This window comes from Schistocerca cancellata, chromosome 4 (assembly GCF_023864275.1).
Source record: "Schistocerca cancellata isolate TAMUIC-IGC-003103 chromosome 4, iqSchCanc2.1, whole genome shotgun sequence".
Taxonomy (NCBI): Eukaryota; Metazoa; Arthropoda; class Insecta; order Orthoptera; family Acrididae; genus Schistocerca; species Schistocerca cancellata.
The window spans coordinates 731,683,224-731,707,326 of NC_064629.1; the positions used below are offsets into that span (position 1 = coordinate 731,683,224).

Below are 24,103 nucleotides of genomic sequence, written 5' to 3' on the forward strand. Positions count from 1 at the left end.
GTAGAAAATATTCTTCCATTACCTGGATTTCAAGTAGTGCCTCATCGAGCGCAGTGGTTTGCACACTGGACTCTCATTCGGAAGGACCACGGTTCAAACCTGTGTTCGGTCATTCTTATTTAGGTTACCCGTGATTTCCATAAATCGCTTTAGGCAAATGCCGGGATAATACTTCCTTCGAAATGGCACGGCCGCCTTCCTTCTCCGTCTTTAATGAGATCGATACTGATGGCACGTTAAACACTAATCTCCTCCTTGCGCCTCTATAATTTAATGCTGAAGGTCATGGTGAATGAAAACACCGCTGACAGCTGGTAAAACTTGCCTTTCATTGACCACACTACCGGTTTCACAGCTTACAGCCGCATCTTAAGGTGCAATCTACACTCCTGGAAATTGAAATAAGAACACCGTGAATTCATTGTCCCAGAAAGGGGAAACTTTATTGACACATTCCTGGGGTCAGATACATCACATGATCACACTGACAGAACCACAGGCACATAGACACAGGCAACAGAGCATGCACAATGTCGGCACTAGTACAGTGTATATCCACCTTTCGCAGCAATGCAGGCTGCTATTCTCCCATGGAGACGATCGTAGAGATGCTGGATGTAGTCCTGTGGAACGGCTTGCCATGCCATTTCCACCTGGCGCCTCAGTTGGACCAGCGTTCGTGCTGGACGTGCAGACCGCGTGAGACGACGCTTCATCCAGTCCCAAACATGCTCAATGGGGGACAGATCCGGAGATCTTGCTGGCCAGGGTAGTTGACTTACACCTTCTAGAGCACGTTGGGTGGCACGGGATACATGCGGATGTGCATTGTCCTGTTGGAACAGCAAGTTCCCTTGCCGGTCTAGGAATGGTAGAACGATGGGTTCGATGACGGTTTGGATGTACCGTGCACTATTCAGTGTCCCCTCGACGATCACCAGTGGTGTACGGCCAGTGTAGGAGATCGCTCCCCACACCATGATGCCGGGTGTTGGCCCTGTGTGCCTCGGTCGTATGCAGTCCTGATTGTGGCGCTCACCTGCACGGCACCAAACACGCATACGACCATCATTGGCACCAAGGCAGAAGCGACTCTCATCGCTGAAGACGACACGTCTCCATTCGTCCCTCCATTCACGCCTGTCGCGACACCACTGGAGGCGGGCTGCACGATGTTGGGGCGTGAGCGGAAGACGGCCTAACGGTGTGCGGGACCGTAGCCCAGCTTCATCGAGACGGTTGCGAATGGTCCTCGCCAATACCCCAGGAGCAACAGTGTCCCTAATTTGCTGGGAAGTGGCGGTGCGGTCCCCTACGGCACTGCGTAGGATCCTACGGTCTTGGCGTGCATCCGTGCGTCGCTGCGGTCCGGTCCCATGTCGACGGGCACGTGCACCTTCCGCCGACCACTGGCGACAACATCGATGTACTGTGGAGACCTCACGCCCCACGTGTTGAGCAATTCGGCGGTACGTCCACCCGGCCTCCCGCATGCCCACTATACGCCCTCGCTCAAAGTCCGTCAACTGCACATACGGTTCACGTCCACGCTGTCGCGGCATGCTACCAGTGTTAAAGACTGCGATGGAGCTCCGTATGCCACGGCAAACTGGCTGACACTGACGGCGACGGTGCACAAATGCTGCGCAGCTAGCGCCATTCGACGGCCAACACCGCGGTTCCTGGTGTGTCCGCTGTGCCGTGCGTGTGATCATTGCTTGTACAGCCCTCTCGCAGTGTCCGGAGCAAGTATGGTGGGTCTGACACACCGGTGTCAATGTGTTCCTTTTTCCATTTCCAGGAGTGTATTTAAGAAAAGAAATATAATTTTAAACTGTATTGCAATTTTGTGCAATTATAGACGATTATTTGTAAACTTATACTCACAAAAATTATTACATTAAACCATCATAGGTCAACCCAACGTTCTTAGTCAAGGTATTACCATTCCGAGAATATTCTTATTAGAGACAGGGCCTATTTTTGCAAGCTACTCCTTCCGTGTCTAATTTGACGTAGGTAAGAAAGCGACGTGCCTAATTTATTCACTAGGGCCACCGTCAGCTATGTTATGAGCTACATATTCGAAACTTGTTTTAGCATTCAACACTGTTTCCTTTTTCCATTTCCAGGAGTGTATTTAAGAAAAGAAATATAATTTTAAACTGTATTGCAATTTTGTGCAATTATAGACGATTATTTGTAAACTTATACTCACAAAAATTATTACATTAAACCATCATAGGTCAATCCAACGTTCTTAGTCAAGGTATTACCATTCCGAGAAGTCGTTATATATATATATATTGATGAGACATTCTCAGAATGGCAACACCTTCACTAATGGTTCAGATGGCTCTGAGCACTATGGGACTTAACATCTGAGGTCATCAGTCCCCTAGAACTTAGAACTACTTAAATCTAACTAACCTAACGACATCACACACATCCATGCCCGAGGCAGGATTCGATCCTGCGACCGTAGCAGTCTCGCGGTTCCGTACTGAAGCGCCTAGAACCGCACGGCTACCGCGGCCCGCCACCTTAACTAAGTACGTTGGATTCGCCTATGATAGATTAATGTAGGCCTAATAATTTTTGTGAGATTAAGTTGTCAAATAATCATCTACAATAGCACAGAAGTGAAATACAGTCCGTAATTAGATTTTAATTCTTAAGCACGTAGGTTGCACCTGAAGACGTGGCTGCAAGCTATAAAACCGGTAGTAAAGTCAATTAAAACGAAGTTTTACCAGCTGTTAACGGTGCTTTTCGTTCTTTATCTCCATAATGTAGCTAACTCGGCCAAAGAAGCAAGTATTGACGAAGACTGACATCTGAAACAGAATTACACTTCCACATAAAAAGTGAAGCACCCAGAAGGGGAAACGGTATAAAACGACACAGGCAGAGAGGGTAAGTGAAGTTACTACAGTTATTACAATATCGAGCCAAATTTACAAAGAACTTAGCTGTATGAGGCAATTTATCGGTATGACGTTGCACTCCCTTTGGATTGGATGCAACCTCTCATTCAGTTGGGAAGGGTGTCAAAAAGTCGTTGTATCCTCTCTTAAAGGAAGATGGCACCCAAATGTTGTACCTAGTCCTTCATACCACGGGTACTGGCATTCGGACGGAGTTGACGTTCCAGCTGGTCCCACACATGTTCTATTGGAGACAGATCTGGGGATCTTGCTGGACACAGGGGAACCTCAACATCACGCAGACAGTTCATAGACACAACTGTCATGTGTAGAAGAGCGTTGCCCTGTTGTAAAATGGTACCACTGAACTATCGCATGAGAGGTAACACGTGAGGATGCAGAATATCTGTGACATACCGTTGTGCAGGCAGAGTTCCCTCAATCACAATCAGGTGTGACATGAAGTCATAACTGATGGCTGCCCCCCCCCCCCTCCACCACCACCACCACCATGATGCCGGGGGTAACGTCACTGTGCCTTTCCAAAACATTGGAAGAGTGGGACCTCTCCCAGGTCGCTGCGAACATTAAACATGAACAACATTAATGCACTCTGGTGGCAGTTCTGCCTGTCACAGACATTACTGCAACTCTGATCATTTACGTACCTGATGATGGCGTGTAATGTACGACGATAACCTATTATCGCCCAATTTAGTTTTCGTTAACAAATATTCTGTATTTTTGGAAAACTATGTCCTGGCAACACAATTTATGGAAATGTGAAGAAATTTGCTTCACTTGTTGCCTAAATGTGAAATATTTGGCCGTTCTCATTAGAGGACGCTGGTCGCTTGGCAGTTGTTTTGTCATTACACTGCTTACCAGGAAAAAACAAGTGATAACGAAATTGTTAATAATAAACCCAAAATAACATTTCAAAACTATTACTTATTTTACAATAAGTAACATTTTTCAAAAGTTTTTACCTAAAATTTCTCCAAAACTGAAATTCCGTTAAGGCCTGATATGATATTTGGGAAAGCATTCCATACAAAGAGTAACATTACACTTCGCACAACTTCGGCTTTCCTTTGCAGTTCTCATACTAGCATTGTCTTTGTTTTTCACACTTCTAGATGACGTGCAGCTTCTGGTCATACCATATATCTGGTACATTACTCCTGGAAGGTGAGAGGAGTTTTGTTGGTCTTCCATCATCTGATCTGATTTCAAGACCTTTCTTCTGGTTTGTTCTTGCAGTCTGTCTTCTGAATTCTTTCACTGAAAGAGAATTTCCTTCATTGCATCTCTTGAAAGCCAAGCATACATTCACAACAGTCATATTTACCATCCTCGTAAAAAGGCACCATTTCCACTTTTAACAATGCACTGCAACGGCATATTTCTCTGTTAGCCAGTCGTGAAGATCGACGCCTTCCATGCAATTCTTTTATACATTCAATGCTTGTGGTTATGGAACACTGTCCTTTCCTTTTTGGGATCAATTCCAACGTTGGACTTTGACGGTAGGAAGCACAGTGTCGAAATTAGTTGCTACTGTAACGCACTTCTTGTCATTCCATTTTGTAATCAAAACTGCCTCCCCTCTGTCAAATATGAACTCAAAATATCCCCTTTCTTTCTTTATCATAATGTTATCTGCTGATTGGGGCACTTCCTTGTTCTGCTTTCTCTTCTAGTTCCACTTGCATGGAATTCCAGTTCCTTCAGTTGGACGAGCAGGTCATGACTAGTAAAGTAATTGCCAAAAATACTTTATAACTGTTCGGCTCATCAATAATGGACAACATTTCCAAACATATTTTGGAACCCACTGGTAGATTTGTGGTGTCATCATTTTGATCCTTCCCGCAACAGAGTAAGAAACTGTAACAGTATCCATCACTACCACATATGGCTCAAAGTTCAAATCCAAAGCGTATGGGCTTCAGTCTCGAAAATTGCTTCATAGGGTGATATCCATAGTATCACAATCATTTCATCAACTGCCAAATGATCCTGAAAGACTCCCCATTTTTAATAATTTTTTTACCAGAGTCTCTGCTAATGGTTTTATTTTGAAAGATTTGTCACTCTTGTTTTCATTGGCCTTTTTGTTATCACTTAAATATATTACAGATTTTAGCTCAAGATATCTGTTACGACTCATCGTACCATTCACTATTTGAACACCTAGATCACCATCCTCAGACCAATAATCTCTTTCACTGGGCAATTTACGATAGACAGTAAAGATCAAGAACCGAACAATTACACGAATTTCATCACGTAAAACTGAAAGATTTATTTTATTTTCACATTCCCTAGCGTATTTTGCTGTTTCCTCTACAATCATGCTTTTCTGGTGAAAAGAGTTCTTCAGAAACCTGCGTGGGAATGAGACCACACACTTTTTTCTTTCAGTTCATCCGACAGACTACAAGCTTTCTTCCATAAGTCAGGAAATGAATATTTCGGAACCTGATCACATCATTCCTATTTACCGGATTCTTTATAAGAAACACGAGGGATGTCTTTGTTGTCTCTCTCATGTAATATTTCAGCAATACCTGCAATATCGTCTACATACGCATTTCCTAACAAGTCATTTTCAATATTTTCATATTTTCGTCATCGGTCTGTTCATCTACATCTTGAACTAGAACTACTATGTCTGCTTCCGTTTCTTCAGAAAATAAGTATTCTACTGCCTCTTCAACAGTTTTAAAAACAGGGTGATCCATTGCAAAGAAATCTGTAAAATACGAAAAACAACATTTACGGCGGAAACGCCCAGTGTCCTCAAACGAGGACAGCAGGTTTTCATGCACTGGACAGAAAATGTAATAAACTATTTTCGCCTTCATAAGTACCAAACCATATTACAGTATTAAATTACGTTGCAGCAGAAAATGAAAGTGATCCTTATCTTAGGTGCAGCTACAAAAATAAAAATAGAAATAACCAGCAGCCTCTGCAAAAACGTTCCACTCCTGTTAACAGTCTTCAACTGAATAACTGTAGCGGAGAGATAACGATAGTAGCCATTGCTGACAGAGAGCCTACTTTACAACAAAAAAGCCCATTGTAGGTTTGGAGTAGCATACTTTGTAACAATGACGGAAAAATGGACTGTCCTCAATCGAGGACAATCGGCGATAATACGTCAAGATCGACATCCGACCATGTCTTTTAGGTATTTCACTTTTTTAATCAGGAAGTGCATTAAGTTGGCTGAAACTGTGTTAATTACTTCGAGTTAGCGCCAGCTGCAGCGGATCAGCCGATTGCAAGTATCAATCTTTTGTTCGAAAACCAATCTCATAATTGAAGATCATCGTTTGGGCAGCTTACACCATATTGATGAATCTGATGGTCTCTGGAGTGAACTCAAAACGCTCACTCATTTCTGAGTTACAGAAAATGTGGTCATTTTGATTTTCAAAATGAGACCAGCTGCTTGAAACTTGCCTGCTGACATATGGAGATGAGCGTAGGCGTGAGCGCGCTGCTGTCGGGGGTGGTGCCCAGGAAGCGGATGACGCTGATGGGCTTGCGGCCGCGGAACCACTCCGTAGATGTGAGGCTGGCCGCCTTCGCCAGCAGAGACGTCTTGCCGCAGCCTCCTTCTCCGTACAGTACCAGTGGCTTCTCCGAATCCCCAGTCATGTACATCTGGATACGCTCCAGGTCATCTTCTCTCCCATAAAACACCTGAAAATACAGTATAGAATGTACAGGGTGGCGCACGAAATGTGTTACCAATTGTATCCTGCTGGGATCTCTACAGCAGTACCAGCAGAGCTTGGAAAAACAAATGAGTTACGAAATGACGTGTAATTCACGATACTGCCGCTAGGAGACTAGTAAGCAGCAATGGCTGACAATGGAAGACTGACGACACAGCAACGATCGGCAATTGTGTTACTTTTTCATGAAACGGAAAGCCTTGTTGTGGCTCAGAGGCGTTTTCGACAACAGTTTAACACACGATGGGTCCCTTGCAAGAAGACCATCCATGGGTTGTACGATAAATTTGTACTGGAAGGAACAGTATTGGCAGCGAAGCGACCTCAGCCTAAGCCTGTTTGTTAACCGGAGAATATTGAAGCGGTACGAGTTGCTGTACAGAGAAGTCCCGGGAAATCGTGTAGAAAGGCAGCAGTGCAACTGGGAATATCCAGACGCTCCGTTCAACGCATTCTTAAAAGTGACCTCCATATGCACCCTTACAAGATAACCTGTGCACAGAAGCTCACTGAAGAACACAAGCGGCAGAGACTACTGTTTGCTCAGTGGGCGGAAGATAGGGAAGAAACTCTCAACAACGTTTGGTTTTCAGACGAGGCGTATTTTCATTTAGACGGTGTGGTTAACAAACAAAATGTACGCTTTTGGGTCACTGAAAACCCACAAGTGCTTCATGAACGACAACATTATGCTCCGAGGATTACAGTGTGGGCAGCAATTTCCAGTCACGGACTTATTGGACCCTTTTTCTTTGAAGAAGCTGTGAACAGCGAGCGTTATTTGAGCATGCTTCGCAATAGCTTCATTCCACAGCTTCTTGCTACTGCCTTGCCCTTCAACACGCAGTGGTTCATGCAAGATGGAGCAAGGCCACATACTGCAAACACTGTGTTGGAGTTTTTACACGAGCATTTCGACAAGGATCATTTCACTCAGGTTTCCAGGTCACTTCAATGACGGACAAAATTGGCCCCCCAGTAGTCTAGACCTCAATTCATGTGACTTTTTTCTTTGGGGGTACCTAAAGTAAAAAAATTTCCCGAAACTTCCACGTGATTTAATGGAGCTCAGAAGACTTGTTCTTCAAGCTTGCAGTGAAATTACGGAAGACATGTGCCGTAGGGTAATCACTAACTTCAATGTTCGTTTGAAGGAAGTTAGGAAACGAAATGGTGGACATATTGAACATGTGCTGAGTTATATCAAATCTCCATGGACGGCTCTTCAGTGTAGTATATGTTCCTTTCTGATTGTATTGACAATAAAGTTTATATTCAAAAACAAAATGGTAACACATTTCGTGCGCCACCCTGTATATGGACTGCTCAGTATTTTTATTCTGCTGCAAGTTCGTTATAAGTACTTCCTCTAACACAAAAACTGGTTATCTTTAAGTTTTTTTATATACAGTCTTCATTTCGAATGTCATGCGTACGGGTCAAAATTGTCTTGTGCAGCGTAAAGAGATCTCTGGTTCGACTCTCGCCTGGAGCATGTCTAATGCTCTTAATTATCTTGTAAGTAAGTGACTCTACAAATGTACGACTCAACATACAAGGTGTACAACTTCGCTTCAGCCGTTTGCCAATAGGTGGCGACAACGGCAAGTAGCGATCGAAAGTAACAGATCGCAGACGTCAGGCAGTTAGCTTGGACCTCGGTCAACACAATCTCATTCAAACATTAGTATATTTGTGTCTGCATCATAAAGTTGTTCTTGATTGAAAATGTCAGTTTACGAGCCTTATTCTCGTCATTTGCGGGAGGTGTTACTGTTTTGTTTCAATATGAAGAAAACAGTGGCTGAGTCTCATCTAATGCTCTCAAGTACGTACGGTAAGGACGCTATTAGTGAAAGAATGTGTCGCGAGTGGTTTCAACGCTTCAAGAAAGGTGATTTTAACGTCGTAGACCTGAATAGTGGTGGAAGAGAGAATGTTTTCGAAGATGCAGAATTGGAGACATTGCTGAGTGAAGACTCACGTCAAACTGAAGAAGAATTGGCACGATTAGTAAGAGTGACACAGCGAGCCATTTCAAAACGTCTCAAGGCTATGGGCATGATTCAGAAAGAAGGAACTTGGGTCCCGTGTGAGCTGAAATCAAGAGACGTTGCTTCAGAGGCAAAAACGGAAGGGATTTCTGCATCACATTGTGACCGGGGACGAAAAATGGGATCATTACGATAACCCTAAACGCAAAAAATCATGGGGATATCCCGGCCATGCTTCCACGTCGACGGCCAAACCGAATATTCACGGCTCCAAAATCATGCTCTGCATTTGGTGGGACCAGCTCGGCGTCGTGTACTATGAGGTGTTAAAACCAAGTGAAACAATCACAGGTACTCGTTATCGAACGCAATTAATTCGTTTGAGCAGATCATTAAAAGACAAACGGTCGCAATACAGCGAGAGGCACGATAAAGTGATTTTGCAGCACGATAACGCTCGACACCACGTTGCAAAAGAGGTCAAAGCGCACTTGCAAACGTTAAAATGGGAAGTCCTACCCACCCACCGTATTCTCCAGACATTGCTCCCTCTGACTATCACCTGTTTAGATCAATGGTGCATGGCCTGGCTCACCAACACTTCCGATCTCATGAAGAAGTCACAAATTGGATCGATTCGTGGATCGCTTCAAAAGATGATCAACTTTTTCGACGCGGGATTCGTACACTGCCCGAAAGATGGGAGAAAGTAATGGCAAGAGATGGAAAATACTTTGAATCATACATGTGTAACCAATTTGTTTCATTAAAGCCTCAGATGTTGGGAAAAAAACGGCGGAAGCAAAGTTGTACACCTTGTATGTATGTTGATTCTAAATTATATGTGATATTAAAACAGAAAATCGTTGACTTAAAATCGAATGCAAATAAGAGGACGTCGATCGCCTTTATACAGGGTGAACCGAACTCCAGCTACAAACTTACCGAGATTGCTAGGATTTCCAGTGAATTTTGGTACAAGAGGCCCGTAAATGCATTTCGTTCGATTTCTTATTCCAGTTTATCTTTGCACCTGTATTGCGCAGAAAATACAATACTGTTTGTGAAAATTGCAGTAACAAGAGATATGTGATTACAACCAAATTTATTCCACAGGTTAGGGGCACGGCAATGTAATGAAGGGATATTAAAAAGCTGTCGTTTGAAGGCGTTGCTGCGGCCTGTATGCAACGTAGCGCGACTCCGGTGCGGGTATATAATCACCAACATGTAGGCACGGGATTAGTACAGCGTTCTCGTCTTTCCGACACGTGTGCGGTAAAAGCGTAAACTACGGCGACTTTATTACCAAGTAAGTCCAGGCAGGACCAACGTACTATTATTCTTTTCTTGCCTGCGAAAGACTAACACCGGTAGACCTCCATCGGAGAATGAAGAGTAAGTGCGATTAAGGCGAAACGTCCGGAAAACTGCGACAAGGAGTGCCTCTGCTTCGTGATAACGCACGTCCTCATATCGCAAATTTCGTAACGCTTAAGTTACGGAAACTGTAGTGGGAGACATTGGAGCATCCGCCCTGTAGTCCTCATCTCTCTCCACGAGATTATCACGCCTTCGGTCTGCCGGCCGGGCGGTTCTAGGCGCTTCAGTCCGGAACCACGCTGCTGCTACGGTCGCAGGTTCGAATCCTGCCTCGGGCATGGATGTGTGTCATGTCCTTAGGTTAGTTAGGTTTAAGTAGTTCTAAGTTCTAGGGACTGCTGACCTCAGATGTTAAGTCCCATAGTGCTTAGAGCTATTTGAACCATTTTGAACCTTCGGTCCCTTTCAAAAAGCCTTGAAGGGTTGAGGATTCCTGTCGGACGAGGATGTGTAGCAGGCAGTTACGAACTTCTTGACGCAGCAGGGCACGACGTTTTACCAAAGGGATACCTTCAACCAGCTGCTTCGGTGGGATGATTACCTCAATGCTCACGGCGATTTTGCCTGATAGGCATGGACCATATGGCCATCGAGCGGAAACTTTCTAATCGCCCCTTGTACAAAATATTAGAACTACAGAACTAGACACGTACTTTGGCGCTGAGAATTCAGTGCGGTGCGAAGACGCCAAGTTTTCCAGTCAGAGCCTCCAGATATCGTAGCATGGAATCAAAGAGGAGCTGGATATAGGGATGGGGAACACACTGCTACACAGTTTGTAGGTGCGTTCAGAAGGCAGAGGCAGTGGTTTCATGGAAATCAGAACGAACAAATTGCAGACTGATCACATGGCAGTTATGTTCAAAGGGTGACAAGCCAAGTGAACGAGCAGGCCAGGGAAGCAGTGGTACCACCGTTCTTCGAAGAAGACTGGCACATTCCTCACCACATGTGGCCGGGCATTGTTCTGCTGAAATATGACAGGTAGAACTGCCTGCAGAAGGGATATTTCATTTTATTGAATATTTGGAGACCTGTTGCCTATTATTTTAAAAACAGGTCGTACATTTTACTTTTTTCATGGCATAACATATTTTTTTTCAGTACTGCAAGCAAATATCGTTCGCAGCAATAAAAATTTGAAATGATAATAATGACTTACAAAGAAAAATTAAATTAATTAAGGGAAACTGTGAGTGCTAAGTAAGAATATTAGTAATTGTAGAAAATGAAGGAAGTTTAAAGATGATAGGAAAGATTCCCACACTAATGTACAGCGAGGAGCTAAGTGCTTACATCTAATATACAGACAGAATATTAATAAAATAATATTAAATTTTGGAAAATAGAAATAAAAATATTCTTGCACTTAAGAAGGGAATAAAAGATGATGGGTAAATTTTTAGACAGAAATTGGAAGTCCCAACACCAAGCTATATAGGGTGTGAGGGCTCAGTAGAACATCGAGTCTGTCTCAGCCGAGGTAGCATACCGTATTTGTACCTTTTTTGTTTACTAGCGTAAAATAACGTGTGTTTACATGAGCATGTATTTCTATTACCTATTAATTACTGCTACTTGTTACAAGTTTTGAGTGCTTTATATAGGACGCTGCTATTCCAGTGTTCGTGTTACTGTAACTAGACTTAGCTCTATATGTTGTGCACGCGCGCGCGCGCGTGTGTGTGTGTGTGTGTGTGTGTGTGTGTGTGTCTGTTGTTTGTGTTGTATGTTTAACAGAACTGATTGTACCTTTCTCCATGTACATTATGCAGGTGTTATACAAGTGATTGCTTTATAGATACAGTAATGATTGTTCTAAATCTATAACTCTTAGTATTGTCTTGTATCTAGATCTATATACGCATATCATTGTCTTTGTCGGTTTTAACGTCGGAGCCTGTCTCTGTGTTTGTGTCATTCCATGCGTACTATTGTCACCCTTCTTGTGTGTGCACTGTAATTCTTGCGTATGGTCGTTCTTGTCTGTATGCTTCGCATAAGGTTCGTAACACTTCATCAAATATATTGTTCAACACAGAAAAATTATCCGGTTTTCGTATTATTTGTCCGATGTCGTCATACTCTGTCCTCGGTCTTATTTGTGCTGCAATATACTGTTACATGCTCAGGCGATCCATGTTCTCCACCTGTGCATGTGTCTGTCTAGCTTAGACCAACACGGTGTATATGTGCTGGGTACGGGACATGGGCCATGAGAGAATGAACCATGTCGCGCGTTGGATCGACATGCTTTAGCCTCAACCATTACCAGATACTGGGGAACAAGGAGTAGACGCGACATTCTTAATCAGTTGTACCCCATTCTCTTTGCCAGGTGTCATTCCACCAACGGTGTAGTTGGCGCTTTTCTGTGGTTTCTTCTCCTGTTATTTGCAGTTCTCCATCGTGCCTGCCCCTCTTCAGCCAGTATGCTGCCGCTCTTTGACGAATAATGATGTTAATGCGGCACACACCCAACATCTCGCTCAGTGCCTCCACCGACGCTGTGCCAAAACCCGACGTCCTGCGCAGCTGCTTCTTTGCTGACACCTCAGATTATTTTTGTAGGTCACAAGGCACAGTCGATTAGCGCACGTGCTCGTCGCGAAACATACAATGGACTCGAAGAGGGCAATGTGAGATGTGTGAATTACTTTTAGAGGTAAAACTTCCTTGATGTAGCGGTTCCTGCACGGGTTGCCGTCAATGCGTAGGAGACGAGATCGCACGATAGCCGACCTTAAATCATCACACTTGGAATTTGTCCGCTATGCCGCTCAGCAGTGCGGTCTGCCCGATTGCGTTCACCACAGTGCTGGTGGACACGAATGTGGTCATCACCGTAGGGCAAGTTGATGCAAGATTCGTCCAAAACCGCTAATTTTTACCACACAGCACGCCAGTAACGGCCAGTAAGGTCGAAGACTTCCAACGATATATGAGATAAAAGAAAAATTCGCAGACGGCGCTTCGCGAGATCCAGCAGGAGGCGTATCAAGACTGCTTCCGGAAGTGGAAACGGCATTGGGCGCAGTGTGTCAATTGTGGAGGCGAGTATTTCGAAGGAGACCATGCACAGTAAATAAAGGGTAATCGTAGAAAAATTTTGTGGACAAAGTTCCGGTATTTTTTGAACAGACCTCGTACTGTACTTCTTGCTGACAACAGTGATACCTGAATATAGAGTTCGCGGCGATAACATTGAATAAAATGTTCTCGGGTTTCCAACCGCGTCAATTGCTTAAAACTACACGAGCTTTCGGCCAAGCACTCCTCGGCCATTGTCAAGTGGTATGACTGCCAGTGGGCTGTTGGTGCGCCCTTATATACGCTAGCTGCCGACTGTGACGTCACTGGTGCCCGTGACAGTGCCATATATGGGCATGTTTTGAGTCGGCGTTCGATGGATCAGGGAAATATCAGAATAAGACCACCGACGAAGAGCAGGAAAAGAAACTTGTTTTGCTGCCATTCTGTGGCTCTGTGTCGGGTAAGATAAGCCGCCTGTTGAAAAGACACAAGATCCAATCAATCTTCAGGCCTCCAACGAAAATCCGTCAATTACTGAGACCAGTTAAAGACGCAGTAGGTCTCAGAACACCTGGAGTCTACAAAATACCTTGTGAGTGTGGCCAGAAGTACATCGGACAAACAGTGCGCACTGTGGAACAAAGCAGGAAAGAACGTGAGAGGTTTTATCCCCTACGCTATCCAGTGAAATCTGCGTTAGCTGAGCATGCGTTAGAAAACGGTCACCACATAAAATTTGACGATACCTCTGTCGTGGCTGGCACTAACGGCTTCTGGGACAGTTTAATAAAGGAAGCTATTGAAATTAAAATTACCGCAAACGCCCTGAATAGAGACGGTGGCTTGCAGCTCAGCGCTGCGTGGGATCCAGCGATCGCGCGGTTGAAGAGGGCACATCCAACGCCGACTCAAAACATTCTCATATATGGCAATGTCACGGGCACCAGTGACGTCACAACCGGCAGCTAGCGTATACAAGGACGCACCAACAGCCCACTGGCAGTCATATCACTTGACAATGGCCGAGGAGTGCTTGGCCGAAAGCTCGTGTAGTTTTAAGCAATTGACGCGGTTGGAAACCCGAGAACATTTTATTCAACAGTGATACCTTCTTTACTCTTCGCCCTTGAGCTTGCATTTAGCACTGCTCCGACCTGCGTCGGGTTTGTTTTTCCAGCAGTTTGAGTTGCAGGTTAAGTGACACACAGTAGTATGGATAGGTTTACTGCAGAAAATTTGGCCATTATGCACCTCGTGTATAGTTTCACTGAATGCAACGGAGGAGCCGCAGAACCTATGGTAAGCTGTTCCCGCAGCGGCAACAAATGCTCATAAAATATCACTGAGCAATCTTAGAAATGTTGTCAGTGGAGTTTCGTTTCACCGTGAAGTCATAAACTGACCAGTAGAGGAAAGCGTGTGGAAAACCATAGCTCGTTTTCAGGTTTCTACAGAAGTTACAAGTTAAAAAGTATTCATCAGCTTACATAATGTACTTTTCTACCGTATGTTCGGCTTCTTCTTAAACGCGTTACGCGATTAATGATAACCAAAATTGTCTCTCAGTTTATTGTCAAACGAAAGTTAAGGCAAATGTTGACGGGAACAAATTTTTCTGTGAACTACAGCCAGTAGTAACCTTTCACGTGAATGAAAACAGACATTTGCTGCTGTTTTCCCAAGGTGCTCTCTCGAGTTCTATGCGACGCAAAGTGTCCATTAACAGCTATTGTGCATGTAACTTACGCATGAAACAAACTGATGGATAAAGTGCCAAACAGATGTCAATAATACGAACGAAACAGTTCCCTCTACTTCCTCCAGCATTGTAAATTTGCCTTTGAGACATTCTTCATCCGCAGACCGCAGTAAGTTTCTTAAATTTTCAGCTTAATAACAAACAGTTTATAAAACAATGTAGAAACCATGTAAATAAAGAAGCGTACAATCAAAGATAAATTAACAGTTATATTTTCCGAAAATATTTAGTTTTAAACAGTCGATCAAACATGTCTAGTATAATTTAAAATGTTACCTTCACTGAATTATTACACGCATGTAAATGCTGTAATATTTCGGTGACGATCTGTCCTTGAGCACTTGAGTCTTCTTTTCTCATTGCTCTATCCACAAGTTTGGTGATATTTTTATAAAAATGCGTAATAAAGTGCTGTAGATATTCCTCGTGTGTTTCCGTGTCTAACCCTTCACGTCCAATCCATTCGACAGTATATCTGTAAACATATTCACTAGTAAGTAACACAAAGCTACAGCAGATGATCAGCATGCTAAAGACTTTCTGTTAAACTACTTACCGTTGTAAGTTCGTAGACTCAATTTTATTTGGAAGACGTTCGTCCCTGAGATTTGCCAAAAGTCTCGAGGCCTCATTGTCTAAACTTCTGTTTAGAATGTCTAAGAACAATGAAGCTTTCTTCAAATTTTGTAAGTTTATGTTATTTATATACCTCACATAGGCCAGGCAATGATTTTTAGTATTCTTAACGTTCAAGATTCCATTTATAACTTCTCTTTCTGTGACTGAAAACGAAAGATTTCATTCTTAGTTCTTAGATGTTTCTTATAATTAATGTTTCTGTTACAACTAAGAAAATTGGTCGTGATGATATAAAAGTGCTTATTGAAAGAGTAATGCAAGGCTGTGCACTGATTGATTTTATTTTGCGTAAAATTTGGTTTTGGGATCGTTTAAGGCATTGTAAACATACTGAAAATAGAGAAAAATGTCTTCATCTAAATGCTGTAAAGGTGAAATGCCTTTCACCAATGTGTTCCAAATATCACTTTATCCATGATTCTTCCATAACGCTCCACAAAGTGGAAACTTCTTTGGACCAAGACGGTATAAAATATTAAGAAACTTGTGAAATTATTGGAATTTTTATTGAATAATGAATTATTAGCTCCCTTACAGTCATTATCCAAATTGGTATGCACTGTATTTACACATTATTCACACCAATCTCGGAATTTTCCATCAGAGTTGTGTAAATTCTAATATGTTATTTAGGAAAGTCGTCTTTCAAATGGCGCTGAGCACTATGCGACTTAACTGCTGAGGTCATCAGTAGCCTAGAACTTAGAACTAATTAAACCTAACTAACCTAAGGACATCACACACATCCATGCCCGAGGCAGGATTCGAACCTGCGACCGTAGCGGTCACGCGGTTCCAAATTGAAGCGCTAGAACCGCAAGGCCACACCGGCCGGCGAAAGTCGTCTTTATATTCGTCTAAAGAGTGGAGATCATGATGCAAATTGGATCATGCCTGATTTCACAAACTTGTGCAATGAGAATCAATAGTATTACGAACAGTGTTTTACGAAGAAAGCATTATAGAGATAAAGACCGTCTCTTGAAGAATAGGGAAACTTCTCGGTGAATTTCACAATATAAAAAAGTCACTTTCATCGGACCGTGCAACAGAGCTTAGAATTTACAGAACTGATTTTTAATATGAGTGACATAAATGAATTTTCAGATATTATTTAAACTCATTCCACATATTGACTTTCTACGTTACTATTCAAATAAAGCCTGTCTTCTAGGCTGCATAACAACAGTGGGACAATTTTGTTTCCTAATTACAATACAACTTTGTTTCTAAACGAATATGATACCAAATAAATTACAAGTAAGTAAAGGAAGAGTTAAAATTAAAGAAAAATAGTGGAATAGTTTACTATCTCATTCACCACCTAAGTCGTGGCAAATCCCTGCTGTGTGGACGTAGCATGTTCTCCAAATCCAACATGGAAGACAGTTTCTCAAAGAAACAATAAAGCGTATTGGGGGAATAAAATAATTTTGAATTTCAGAATTCAGATCAGATGCTCTGATACGAGCTTTTACAAATAAAATAGTCTTTGGATATGTCATTAAAAAATTTCATTCGGGATAGCTTATAGCCAAGTTCAAAATCCAGCTACATTCGCTGCTGAACGGAACGAGTGCCATGAGATGTACATAGTGATATCTCGTGTAATGTTTTACGTTGCAGCCGACCGGTGTGGCCGAGCGGTTCTAGGCGCTTCAGTCTGGAATCGCACCACCGCTACGGTCGCAGGTTCGAATCCTGCCTCGGGCATGGATGTGTGTGATGTCCTTAGGTTAGTTAGGTTTACGTAGTTCTAAGTTCTAGGGGACTGATGACGTCAGATGTTAAGTCCCATAGTGCCCAGAGCCATTTGAACCATTTTTACGTTGCAAGCAACGACACTCGTTAATCAACAACATTGACGCAGAAAGAATCGCATAGAGCAGTGGTCGTCTAACTGTAGCAGCAAGCAGTCCAAATCAAGTATTCAACCGGCCCTCGGATCTCAGCCGTATTTTGAAGTAAAATGCATTTAGCAACTAACAGACGAATGGAAAAACGACAACCAACGTTGGGAGCTTTATTTCCTGCTCAGTAACAAACAAAAATAATCACAGAGACAGTAATATTTTAAAATTTACCTAATTTTAATTGATGTTAGTGAATTCGGCCGTGAGCTGAGTAGAGTTGGTCGCTTACATCGCGGGTAAAGAGGTAAGTAGCACGCCTACTGCGAAATTAGAAGATGTGAGACAAAAAATGGTTCAAATGGCTCTAAGCACTATGGGATTAACATCTGAGGTCATCAGTCCCCCTCCCACGCCCGGGTTCCCGGGTTCGATTCCCGGCGGGGTCAGGGATTTTCTCTGCCTCGTGATGGCTGGGTGTTGTGTGCTGTCCTTAGGTTAGTTAGGTTTAAGTAGTTCTAAGTTCTACGGGACTTATGACCACAGCAGTTGAGTCCCATAGTGCTCAGAGCCATTTGAACCATTTTTTCATCAATCCCCTAGACTTAGAACTACTTAAACCTAACTAACCTAAGGACATCACACACATCCATGCCCGAGGCAGGATTCGAACCTGCGAGCGGAGCGGTCGCGCGGTTCCAGACTGTAGCGCCTAGAACCGCTCGGCCACACTGGCCGGCGATGTGAGACAGGGAATGTTTTATTTTGTCTTCTAGTAATGACAACTCAGGCGCATGTGCGACTCGAACCGATTAGCTGCTATGGTGTTAATTTTGACACGGAAATAACACGGATTCGTGAATGCGCATTGTAGAGACAGTCATCCTCGAATGCAGTACATATTTGTAGCAAGGAAAATGAAATTAAATCTAGGCTGTTGTGATACAACACAGAAGAAAAATAACATTCAAAGCATTTAGTACACGTTTTTGATAGTGTCACGTATTGTATACCGTATTTAAATTCAAATAAATTGCAGTTACTGTTATTAATAAATTAATCGTTTGCTCACACAGACAACATGACAACCCTTCGTCAAGCAGTTCAGCAACTACAGTATCACATCTTTAGCGTCTCTGAAATAGAGACTAGGCGACACGAAGTGTTCCGAATGATGCCGACTTGTATGTAACAGTCAGTATTTGTGGCAATGCCGGATTAGCCGCGTAGCAAGAGTTAGTGAATTATATGGGTCCCCACACATTGGGTGGGGGGAAGGGGAAGGGGGGCGACTCCATGCCTGGGTACAAAAAAAGAAGTTAAATACGAATGGTATTCTAGGTTGCATGTGAACTGCGTACACCGGGTTCCACATCACTATGTTCCCATGTAAACTGCGTACAGAGCCGATTTATCGGCTTATCGACTAATCCAATAATCTCCCCTCGACTCTCGCTGTCGAAAATGTGATCTGCGGATAATTATTTACTCTCGTTCGAGAAACACGTCGTTCTGCTCATCCACCTAGTTTTATTTACTCACTACTCATGCAGATATTCCACATTTCAGCTCAACATGTTCTATATGTGGTATCATCGCCCATCAATACCACAAATAATCCAACAGATTCAGTCACGGAAGTTGCCAATGATCAGTTCAGCAGCGCGCCAGAGAGATATTACTTGAAAATCTTCTTGTTACTGAGTCCAGATGTGGCAATGGAGTGCTTCACTGGTGATTTCATGCCAGTTATCTCTGGCGACTGGGTACAGGAAGACGGGGAGTACGTGTTGAAACAGACAGCTGCACAGTAAAATTTACCGACTACGTTTTCGACGAAATATATCCATCGAACACTCTCTCACCTGTAAGCATACAATGAAAAGTTCTGAAGCTTTCCATTCTAAACTGAACGTTTCGTTTTATCCTGCCTATCCTTCTGCCTGCCGTCTTGTGGGGTTTCTTCTTGGAGTGCAAGCAGACACATAGGCCTACATGAAAATGAGGAGTGGGAACAGTGCTAAGCGACCAACTGTTGAGAAGGAAGCCTTTTTACGGGAGCTTCAAGCTTCAAGTTTTTGTCCCAAGAACTGAAGAAGAAGGAAACGGACGACCTATTTTTGACGATTTGACTTTTGTCAATTATGTGATTGTTGACTGACCTTTTAGTTGTTATTTCGGTCGCGAATATGCGAGACAATCAATAAACAACTTCGGCTGTCTCCCGGGTAACGCTAAATTGATGACCAATCCTCTATCTGCAGTTCAAAGGACCCCAGTTTATCCCTATCCGCAGTTCACACAGTAGGGCTGTCGCAATTCATAAGCTGTGGTATTCTACCTACCGTCCAATAGAAAGACGGTGGTGTCCAAATCTACAATGGATAGTAACAATTTCAGTTCATTTCTAGAAGCGAGCACTGGTGACACCATACACTATTCTGACACTCCACTCCTTTTCACGATTGTCAGACATCATCAAAAACACCCTGTGAGTGCATTAGCGTCTCGAGGATCAGTGATTGGGGTTAGGAGTGGACCCTTATTGGACAGAGCACACTGGTGTTTAGCTGCACAAAATTTGTTTGATTTCAGAATTATTGTCAAAACAGTACACTAATTTACATAGGTTGTGACATGACAATGGTAAGACAGTTGTCAAGATAATGCATTACTTCCTGTTTAGCCGAAATTACACTGAACACAACAATACCAAATTTAAATAGAAGGTTCTCTACAAGTTGAAGTTGTCCAATATTACGACAAATCATCCGATTTCGGTTCTAAGTTCGGTACTATTTAGGATGACAATCAAGTCTATAGAGGATGGTTAGTTTTTGTGACAAGATGAGCAAAAGATTACTCAAGGTTGCTCGAGTTCACAGTGGACGCAAGCTGGTGAACCAACAAGTTTCGCCTCTGCTAGCGGCATTTACTTTAGCTGCGATGAGCTGTCAGATGCAGGGCTGCTCTCGCCCTCTAAAAATCCTATAAGAAATGTTAATCAAAATCTTTACTGATTTTTATCAGCAGAAACTGTCCTATGTTTCTCGTTAGGCGAGAAAACATGCACTCATCCCCAGTCTGGAAATATGGCGATATACACGTGCATAGATGGAGCAGCATGTATACTACAATGCCCTCTCAGTTCTCACAATAACAATTAACTATGAGGCTGTTTCGTTTCTCTGCTGTTGGAGCTTAACGACTCTTCAGCTAATTTCTAGCTGAATGTCACCCGAAGCGAACGCAATGTTCACACAAAATTCCTCTTTTGGCGTCGTACAGAGCGTGTTGCGCCTTGTTCTACACTTGCAGCTGGTTCAGAGGAGAGTCCCCGAAGTTTTCGGTCTTGTGTCTTTCGTAGCAAACTGTCCTCCACCTGCATACTTTCGTGTTTCATGTCAAGTATTTTTCAGACCAATGGGATTGTTCCTTTCATCTTGTGGAAAATTGCAAAGGGCCTAAATTTAAACTGCGTCGAAATTTCTCCGCTTTCTACTCCTTCCAAGTTTATTCCAGCCAATTGGACATTTTGAGCCCGCTGGCCCACTACCTGCTTCCTCGATGCTTCGCCTGGCGCGTTCGTTATCCCTTTCACCATAGGTCACCAGCCCCTTTTTAAAAGCGTCCCGTTGTACTTGGGCCGTGACGACGCAACTCGTGTCTGCCCCCAAACTAAAACGTTTCCTCCAGCAGCTTTTTTCACATTTTACTCATTGACATGCAGGATTTGGGTTCGGTGTATTAATACCATCGAATCGGGTGTTATCCCTTTGAATTACTTACTGTAAATTTTAATAGGCAAATTATTGCTGAAGTGTGTCAGATGACACATTCATCTACTTGTTAAAACATACAAAATTTTTCATGTAAGGAGCGAAATTGACATTCGTTGCCGGCCGGGGTAGCTGAGCGGTTCTAGGCGCTACAGTCTGGAACCGCGCGACCGCTACGGTCGCAGGTTCGAATCCGGCCTCGGGCATGGATGTGTGTGATGTCCTTAGGTTAGTTAGGTTTAAGTAGTTCTAAGTTCTAGGTGACTGATGACCTCAGAAGTTAAGTCCCATAGTGCTCACAGATATTTGAATCACTTTTATTTTTTTTTTTTTTTTTTTTTTTTTTTTTTTTTTTTTTACATTCGTTCAATCTGCCACTTTACACTATGTGTTGTAAGTTGATAACATTTACAGGGAACACTGTAATGCTGTCTGAGCTACTCGTAATAACTCGATCAATTACGATAGGCTTTTAATGATTACCAATAAGAAAGTAATTAATGGTTACCGTATTTATTTTTATAAGTCTACTATTACACTCGTTCATTCCTCCCTTGGTGTACCTATTTTTCTTGCCGTACCTTTGATACGAGCAATCTAGAGCGAAAATTGCTTTCCTGTTGTGGATTATTGTTGTATATATTGTTGTATAACCGGCAAGGTTATCATCAATCGATGTTCGTTAGTTTTAGAAACGCTTATACTTGTCGTGATTATGGATTTGACCTGAAGCGTTGTTTCCAAAGGCTTGCTTTAACATTAAGTGCATTTCAGCAGCAGTTTTCCCGAGTTTAAAAGCATCTTTATACAGGCACGCCGTACTTTCACGTTAGCCACCGCAAGACTTCAGTTTCACGGAAACACTACAATGGAAACATGCTCACCAATAGCTAACCACAGCAGTCAGCTCGCAACCACTTTCTATACTGATCCAAAAGAAACAAGAGACAAAAATTTAAATTCAAACTCGGGAAACTATTCGATACCATTTGGTACCAAAAACGAAATTTCACTGATATCGGTGCCTGACCACAAACTTTTCAGTTTGCCCTCGTAGTAGTGTGAAGCTGCACAGTAACGCACTACATGACCTCACAATGCCGTTGGATCACCTAGGTCGTTCTACAGGCAAAGTTAAGAAACGTCACTGCATGGTAATTCCAATAACAATACCAATAATAATATGATAGGCGTCAAGCAGTACTAACCAGACATGAAGTAGTTGTGCATGGTATCCTTGTCAATCTTCTCTGCACTGTAGAGCGCATGCGCCGCCTTGCGCAGCAGCTTCTGCATGCGGGCCAAAGTGTCCCACCACAGCGCCTGGTCGTGCTGTTGTAGCTTCGGCACCCTCTGCGGACACATTACACCCCGCACACACATGTACACATTTCAGTGTTTTAGAGAAAACATAATACTGATTCTACACGTTTTGGCTACCACTTACTGTTTAACAGAATTACTTGGGCAATGTCATACTAACTTAGTACAGTGAAAACACGAAATTGAGGTTACCGCATTAATTTTTCGTCTTTCCTCGCCCTCTGCCCTACAATCCAAAAATTCCAACGATCCCTCAAAATCCACATCAATCAGTATACACTCTGAGGCAACCAACAGCCCCATTCAAAACCCAGCCAACAATTCTAAGACGAACCACGCGTAGCTTCGGCCTCCATCACTTCTATCTCAACATTTATAACCGTCCTATTCAGCTAAGTAGTACACTAAAATATCTTGGACTAACCTCCGACCGGTAATTAACGTGGAAAATGCCACCTAATAACTATCGCACAGAAAGCTTGCAATATACTAACTGGCTGAACTTGAGGAAACCCATCCACTGTCCTTCTCTCCTACAAATCCTGATAGGACCCATCCTCTCCTATGCAAATTTTTCATGGGTATTAGCTCCTACTAATTTTTATGAGTACCTACAAATCCTTGAACTCACGCATTCCACCTTGCTTTCCACAACCGTTTACCCTCCCTCACGTGGATCCTTTACCATCTCATCAAATTCCCACCCACCCTCACCCACATCGAACATCTCCACATATCCTACACTATCTGCAAACTAGATTCCAATAACTCCACATCAGGGCTCCCCCTTCACTCTTCCCTTTTCATCTCCCCCATCCCTTCTCCTCTTGATACTACGGTCCTGCCCACCCATCAGACTCCTCATCCTCTATCTACTCACGATCCACCTCAACACCTAAGTTTATCTTCACGATTTTTTCCTTACATTCCTTACGTATTTTTGTATATAGTGGGTGTAGTCTCGCATTTTAGTTACTGTAACGTATAGATTCGAGTAGTGTGTATCGCAATTGCCATTTGTTTTGTTTCCATCCGTCCAAGATTCTCATGTAACATGCCTAAGAGGGCGCGCTGATAAGTAATCCTCCGAACTTTTTAAAGCTTTTTAAATAAAACAAACGTTATTAACAGTTTACATTTTTCTTCTTCATGTCTACATATTTATTTCTCGACGTCGTCACATTTCTCCCAACGAGAAACCACTTCGTTGATAGCATCATTGTACAATGTTTGGCTTTGTTGACAGAGCCACAACCTCACCTCTGCTTGCACCGCTTCATCACTGTCAAAGTTTAGTCCTCGAAGATGTTCTTTAAGTTTTGGAAACAGATGAAAAGCGGATGGGGCCAATCGGGACTGTATGGAGGATGATGGATGACTGTGAACTATAGGCGTCGGATTGTTGAAGATGTTGCAGCACTCGTGTGTGCTGTAGCATTGCCATGCTGAATAAAAGGGTGCTCCGTGTGTGGACGAACTCTTTGAATTCGAAACTTGATTACAGTACGCTGTTTCTCACGCATCGACATAGTTACGTTACCCACCGCCATGTTACAAGCTACAATTCGGAGCCCTCTAGCGGCAGGGGCTGTAAATATGTAGCCACGAAAAATAATGCGCAGAGTGTTAATAAAATTTGTTTTATTTAGAAAGGTTTGAGAATT

The 24,103-nt window shown here is 42.9% G+C and overlaps 1 protein-coding gene across 1 annotated transcript in view; it reads right to left on the minus strand.

Moving 5' to 3' along the window:
* The window catches only part of LOC126183826 (NACHT and WD repeat domain-containing protein 2), a 293,040-nt gene that overhangs the window by 216,322 nt on the left and 52,615 nt on the right, over positions 1-24,103 (minus strand). The window contains 4 exon segments of the mRNA XM_049926082.1: positions 6,402-6,644; positions 15,125-15,323; positions 15,405-15,630; positions 22,325-22,469. Coding sequence (XP_049782039.1) covers positions 6,402-6,644; positions 15,125-15,323; positions 15,405-15,630; positions 22,325-22,469 — 813 coding nt within the window.